The sequence below is a fragment of the Syngnathus acus genome, chromosome 15, assembly GCF_901709675.1.
Source record: "Syngnathus acus chromosome 15, fSynAcu1.2, whole genome shotgun sequence".
Taxonomy (NCBI): Eukaryota; Metazoa; Chordata; class Actinopteri; order Syngnathiformes; family Syngnathidae; genus Syngnathus; species Syngnathus acus.
In genome coordinates this window covers 14,315,728-14,322,681 of record NC_051100.1, presented here as the reverse complement: position 1 = coordinate 14,322,681, position 6,954 = coordinate 14,315,728, and the positions used below count along the sequence as shown (strand labels likewise).

At 46.3% G+C, this 6,954-nt stretch overlaps 2 protein-coding genes across 2 annotated transcripts; both read right to left on the bottom strand.

Annotated features, from left to right (window-relative positions):
• Positions 1-223: 223 nt before the first annotated feature.
• LOC119135089 lies at positions 224-1,936 on the bottom strand. Its single transcript, XM_037272440.1, has one exon. It carries the CDS (start codon positions 1,722-1,724, stop codon positions 375-377), a length of 1,350 nt encoding a protein of 449 aa, XP_037128335.1. The 5' UTR covers positions 1,725-1,936; the 3' UTR covers positions 224-374.
• A 2,228-nt stretch (positions 1,937-4,164) lies between these two features.
• LOC119134810 lies at positions 4,165-6,453 on the bottom strand. The gene is made up of 3 exons (XM_037271865.1): positions 6,318-6,453; positions 4,268-6,182; positions 4,165-4,178 (listed from the first exon to the last, which is right to left on the bottom strand). Exons 2-3 carry the CDS (start codon positions 6,051-6,053, stop codon positions 4,165-4,167), a joined length of 1,800 nt encoding a protein of 599 aa, XP_037127760.1. The 5' UTR covers positions 6,054-6,182; positions 6,318-6,453.
• Positions 6,454-6,954: the final 501 nt, after the last annotated feature.

Below are 6,954 nucleotides of genomic sequence, written 5' to 3'. Positions count from 1 at the left end.
TCAGCGTAAACATTAAGATTAAAACGACACACGACTTACGGCATTGCCTTGTTAATGAATCACAGCAGATGGCAACAGATGTAAGTCTGACCGCATTCCACAGCATGGCTACTTGATAACATCCTGGAGACGGCTCCGCGAAACCGGAAGTAGCGCGGCGAAACCGGAAGTAGCGCTTCACAACAATACTTTTCGACTTAAACTATGAATTATCTATTATTACAAGATCGAAATGATTACTTAACTTATTGGAACATTTTTACAGCATTGTAACCATATGAAATTATTTATTGATGAAATTACAGCCTTAAAGGCAACACACTCCCCGCCTGGCCCGTAGGGGGCACTATAAGCTTAACTAAACCTTGAAAGAATCAGTCCTTGGGGAGGAGGAGGATGATTTCCGTCACTGGTCGCATAAACGTCTTAATGTTGCCTTGGTCACTGACCTTAACTTCGACCCTTCTTACACGATTGTCCTTTCCATGGAATGTTGCAGTGACCCGGGCCATAGGCCAGCTGTTGCGTGTGACCTGCTTGTCTTTGAGCAAAACAAGGTCACCGACTTGCAGATTTCTTCTAGATTGAGTCCATTTTTGTCTCCTTTGTAGTAAGGGCAGGTACTCTCTCCTCCAACGCGTCCAAAACTGGTTGGCAAGAGCCTGAACTTGCCTCCATTGCTTAGTGTACAAGTCCTTCTCCAAGAATTCTCCAGGAGGTGGTAGAAGGCACGATCTCTGTGTGAGGAGCATTGACGGAGACAGAATGAATGGATTGTCTGGATCCGAAGAAACTGGGAGAAGTGGCCTTGCATTGATGATGGCTGTAACTTCCGCCATGAGAGTGCACAACACTTCGTGAGTTAGTTCTACCTTGTTCTGAAGCAGCATGGAGTCCAGAATTCTTCGAGCCACACCAATCATGCGCTCCCAGGCGCCTCCCATGTGGGAGGCATGAGGTGGATTGAATTCCCAGATGCACCCTTGGTCACTTAGATACTGTTGTACTGTACTGTCCATTCCTAGCTCCTTGGATGCCCCAATGAAGTTTGTACCTCGATCGGATAAAAGACTTTTGGCGGGACCCCTCAGAGCAAAGAAGCGTCTCAGGGCGTTTACACAGCTGGATGTGTCCAGGGATTCGATCACCTCAATATGTACAGCCCTCGAACTCATGCAGCTAAACATGATGGCCCAGCGCTTGTTTTGGGCTTGTCCACCTCTAGTACGCCTGGTAGTTATTGTCCATGGCCCGAAAACATCAAGGCCCACATAAGTAAATGGAGGACACATTTTAAGGCGTTCAGATGGCAGATCTGCCATGCGTTGTTCTTCCTGTTTTCCACGTAGTTTGCGGCAAATAATGCATTTGTGGATCACAGAGTTGACAAGTCTTTTGCCACCTATAAGCCAAAGCCCAGCAGCCCTTATTGCGCCTTCTGTCAGGTGGCGACCCTGGTGTTTTACTTGCTCATGGTGGTGACGAGTGAGCAGGAGAGAAATGTGAGAGTCTTTGGGAATGATTATTGGGTTCTTTTCAAAGTTCTCAAAATCAGAGTGCTTGATTCGGCCTCCGACAACTATAAGGCCATTATCCAGGATTGGGCTGAGTTTTTGTAGAGGGCTTTGTGTGGGAATTGGTTTTCCGGCTTGAAGAGCCAACAGTTCTTTTCCAAACGTTGCTCGTTGTGTCTCCTTGAGAATGATGTGTTTAGCGCGAGTCATTTCGTCCAGTGTTTGAGGTAAGTGACATTTGTGCCATCCTTTGCATTCTCTGTTTGGATTACTGCCATTGAATGATTTTGCGATGTGAATGAGGAAAGCTGTTGCTCTGACCAATGACTTGAAGGTAGAGAAGCGTTGGAAGCTTTTACATGTGAGGACTTGAAGGTTAGTCGCCAGTGTTTTAACTTGTGGCCTTAATTCGCAATCTTTTTCTGGATCAAGTAACTCAAACTTCCCACTTACTTGGTTTGTTTCTGCAGATGAACGATAGATGAAGGATGGTCCGGTGAACCATATTGTTTTTGCCAGTTGAGATGGTGTGAGTGATCGTGAAGCATGATCTGCGGGGTTTTCCTCTGTGCGCACATAATGCCACTGTTCTGGCTTGGAGGACTGACGAATACGCTGCACTCTGTTGTGGACGTATGTGTAGAATCTTTTTGACTCGTTGCAGATGTAGCCGAGAACTACTTTACTGTCTGTGTAAAAATGAACTGCATCCAGCTGTTGGTCTAACTCATCCTGAATTAGATCGGCCATCTCGACTGCCAAGACGGCGGCGCACAGTTCAAGCCTTGGTATAGTGGGTTCTGATTGAGGAGCAAGTCTTGCCTTGCCCATAATGAATCCTACCTCAACTTTGTCATCTTGTTGGACTGCTTTCAGGTAGGCTACAGCACCAATTGCTTTGTTTGAAGCATCTGAAAATAAATACAGTTCGTTGCGTTCTGCTTGCCTGAGAGAAGTTGATGTGTAGGTTCTTGGGACGTGAAGCTCTTTAAGATCTTTTAGGGAATCTCTCCAACTTTCCCATTTGTTTTGCTTGTTCTCCGGAAGAGGTGCATCCCATTCTGAACACTCTGATGATAGTTCACGGAGTAGCGCTCTTCCTTGGATAGTGACAGGTGCCAACAGACCCAGAGGATCAAAGATGCTATTAACAGAGGACAAAACACCTCGGCGAGTGAATGGTTTAATTGCAGTGGCCACTGAGAAGGTGAAAGTGTCTGTCATTATTTCCCAAATGAGACCTAGGCTTCGTTGTGACTGAGTTTCTTCACCTTCCAGATCTAGGCCTTTAATGATTGTTGCACACTCGTCAGGACAAAAGGCTTCTGTGACTGCTCGAGAATTAGAGACAAACTTGTGCAGACGCAGATTGGACTCAGCAAGAGCGGCTTTTGTTCTTTGGAGCAAGTCAATTGCTTCAGCTGGAGAAGGCACAGAGATCAAGCCATCGTCAACGTAAAAATGCCTTTCCACAAACTCGACTGTGTCGGCGCCATAGTCCTTTGCCCCATCCTGGATGGCTTTGCGCAATCCATAAACGGCTACTGCAGGTGATGGCGAGTTTCCAAATACATGGACCTTCATTCGATATTCGATGACCTCCTTATTTATATCATTGTCCTTATGCCACAGAAAACGGAGATAGTTCCGGTGGTCATCACGCACCAGGAAACAATGAAACATTTGCTGTATGTCTGCCATAATGGCAACTGTCTCTTTCCGAAATCGTAGGAGGACCCCAAGCAAACTGTTGTTCAAATCAGGCCCGGAGAGAAGGACGCTGTTGAGAGAGACGCCGGAATACTGGGCACTGGAATCAAAAACAACTCTGATCTTATTGGGCTTTTGTGGGTGATAAACCCCGAAAGTTGGAAGATACCAGCACTCTTCACCTTGTTTCAGTGGAGGAGCCACTTCAGCATGACCATTGGAGAAAATGCCTTGCATGAACTCGACGTATTGCTCTTGCATTTGAGGTTTTCTCTGTAAGTTTCTTTTGAGAGACAAAAACCGACTGACTGCAAGCTCCCTGTTGTTTGGCATCTGTTGGCGAGGTTCTTTGAAGGGAAGGGGTGCTACCCAATTATTCTTGTCATCTCTATACATTCCTTTGTCCATAATCTCCAAGAAGAGAATGTCCTCGATAGATGGAGCTGGTTTGTTGTCGTTTTCTGTGCGATTGAATACTGTTTTTCCGAGAGTTTGTTCAGGTGCCTTATCCTGTCTTTTAGTGCGTGGCATTGCTGTGAGTTGCAGAAAGTTGTCACAGAGTCCGAAAACTGTTGGACGGCCATTTTCGAGAATCATCGTCTTGAACGTGTTGACTGTGTGTTTATGAACCTTACCCCGGCACACCTCTCCAACTACGACCCACCCTAAATCTAGGCGTTGGGCAAACGGAGAATGATGAGGCCCATTGACTTGTTCTCTAACCTTGTGTGCACATAAGATGTCTCGACCTAGCAACAGGAGAATTTCAGCCTGAGGATCTAACTCAGGAATGCATTTGGCTATGAGACGAAGATGAGGCTGGTGCAGCACAGCGCTTGGAGTTGGGATTTCACTCCTATTGTTGGGAATGTCTGGACATTCAATAAGAGGAGGTAATGGGATGATGACTGATTCATCAAGCGACTCGATCAGGAAACCTTCAGCCATCTTGCCCTGTGTTTCAACAAGGCCGGAGCATGTTCTTAAGTTGTAGCAGAAAGGCTTAGTTTTAATATTAAAAAGTTCAAAGAACTCAGGCCTACCTAAGGAACGATTGCTCTGGTCGTCCAGGATTACATAAGCTTTAACTGCACTGTCTTTTTTACCCTTTGGATACACCCTGGCGAGACATATTTTCGAACATGAGCGACCCCAATGACCTTGGGCACACACCTCAGTACAGCTTGATGTTACGTCGACATTGTCGGGTTGTTTTTCTCCCTCCCCGCCGTCCTCTTGAGCAGGTGAAGGAGCCTTGTTTTGAGGTGGAGGGCCTGGATGCATGACGGTGTCGTGCCATGTGCTGTCACATTCAGTGCACTTTACTGTAGATTTACAGTCCTTAGCGAGATGAGTGTCTGAAGAGCAGCATTTAAAACATATTCCTCTCTCTTTGAGGAAGGCCTTTCTTTCCTCCAATGATTTGTACCTGAATGTCCTGCATTTCTTTAGTGGATGTGGCTTACTGTGCAGTGGGCAGTTGTTGTTTATGTCGTTGTTTGTAGTTGTAATGTTTGTTTTGTGCACAGCGATAGGTCTGGGTGAGTTAAAGCTCTTAGGGTTGGATCTTTCTTGTTTAATGTACGTTTGACTATTTTGTTGGGTGAAACTTGGGTCATTGCGTTTCTTTGCCTCTTTGCAGATGAACATACAAAAGTAATGGAAGGGTGGGAAACAACCATTATGATCTTCTTTGTAGTTAGAACCATGAGTCATCCACCTTTCTTGGAGTGGGTACGGGAGCTTGTCGACTATTGGACCTATTCCTCGTGAAGTGTCCAGATACGACAAACCAGGAAGATAGCCGTCTTCCTTGGCTCCTTGAATCTCTTGGAGGAGATCCCCTAGTTCGCGCAGTTTGACATAGTCCTTTGTTGTTAATCTTGGAAAGCTATCCAATCGCTGGAAGAGTGACTCTTCGATCACTTCGGGGGCTGCATAACACTCACAAAGCCTCTCCCATGCTCTCTGTAGGGCTGCACTGGGGTTGTTGACGTGTACTGAGCGTATGCGCTTCACCTGACTACTAGATTCCTTTCCCAGCCATTTGGTCATGAGATCTAACTCTTGAGTCGGTGTCAGGTGGACTTCAGCTATAGCACCACTGAATGAAGAGTACCATGCTCTGAAGTTCTCTGGCCTATCGTCATATTGATAGAGGCCAGATGTGATTAGGTCTCGACGTGCCATATATTGGGCAAACGGCTCAGCTGGGTGAGGTAAGCTCGCTGCATTATTGCAATGAGGCATGAATGGGGATGCGTGTGGACTAAGAGCGTTCTTTGTTTGTTCTACTTTTGGTTTTGTCCCAAGTTTGGTTTGAATTGGCAAAGCTGTCTTCTTGAACGTGAACTTTGGCCTAATGCTGACAGGTGGTGGCTCAAAAACATCTTCCTCAGATGGATCCCATGTTACTAATGAGTTATCTGAGGCCTTGTGTTGCTTTGGTGTAGCTGATACTTGTGCGATTGGAGGTCGAATTTCGCTTTGTGATTGCACATAGTAACTTGTTCTTTCTCTTTTTACTCTGTCCAATAAAGAATTTCCGCTCTCATGTTCATCTTGTATTGCCTCTGCATCTTCTAGCACTCCAGCCTCTGCTTCTGCAGCATGAGCTTCTCTTTGCAATGCTAACACTTCTAGCGCTGCGTCAATTTTCATTTTTTGTAGTTCACTTTCAGCTTTTTCCACTTTTAGCTCTGCTTCTTTACTTGCAAACGACGCTCTCACCTTTGCTGCTTCTGCTTTAGCTCGGGCACGAGCAGCGCTTCCTACGGATGAGCTTGTGCTGCCGGTTTGACTTGTCGCAGATCTATTTCTTGCTGCCATTTTGACCACGATGACACATCAGATGGTGCCTTTTCACTGTAGCGTCTTGAGGAAACGCGTAGTTAAACCACCAGCAAAGAACCCAGGAGACTGTACTAGCTTGTAATTTTCTTTACTGAGCGGTGAAAACTGCAACAGACGTTACATAGTGTCAGCCAATGGCTGATGAGAACATGAAAATAAAGTGCGCTCATCCAATACAATTTACAAAATAATAGCAAAATATCAGCGTAAACATTAAGATTAAAACGACACACGACTTACGGCATTGCCTTGTTAATGAATCACAGCAGATGGCAACAGATGTAAGTCTGACCGCATTCCACAGCATGGCTACTTGATAACATCCTGGAGACGGCTCCGCGAAACCGGAAGTAGCGCGGCGAAACCGGAAGTAGCGCTTCACAACAATACTTTTCGACTTAAACTATGAATTATCTATTATTACAAGATCGAAATGATTACTTAACTTATTGGAACATTTTTACAGCATTGTAACCATATGAAATTATTTATTGATGAAATTACAGCCTTAAAGGCAACACAGTAACAGTACATCATCCGCAAATGTTCGGCCCGCCAATGCAAGTACGCTACCCGCATTGTCTTCCCATTGGGCAGTGCGTGTGCACTGAGACCCCTTCTCCTTGGGGCACCTGCACGGCAGGATGATGGCGCCTCCCACCACCCATTCAACACTGCTCCACGTAACGTTTCGGTCGGACTCTGCGGCGGACTGCTTTGTTCCGCCGGACGACTTTGTCCACCGAGGGGGCCCCGTCCGGCCGCATGTGCCTCGGTCGTACCGCACTGTGGGGCGTCGCTCCCGGCTGAGGTGGGTGCGTCGCCAAGATCGATACGGTCGAACTGTTGGCCTTCCCGGGCATTGGTTGTGTCGACC

What these genes read in the sequence shown, in the direction of transcription:
- LOC119135089 (XM_037272440.1), bottom strand. Translation starts at nt 1,724, where the DNA reads ATGACTCGCGCTAAACACATCATTCTCAAGGAGACACAACGAGCAACG.
- LOC119134810 (XM_037271865.1), bottom strand. Translation starts at nt 6,053, where the DNA reads ATGGCAGCAAGAAATAGATCTGCGACAAGTCAAACCGGCAGCACAAGC.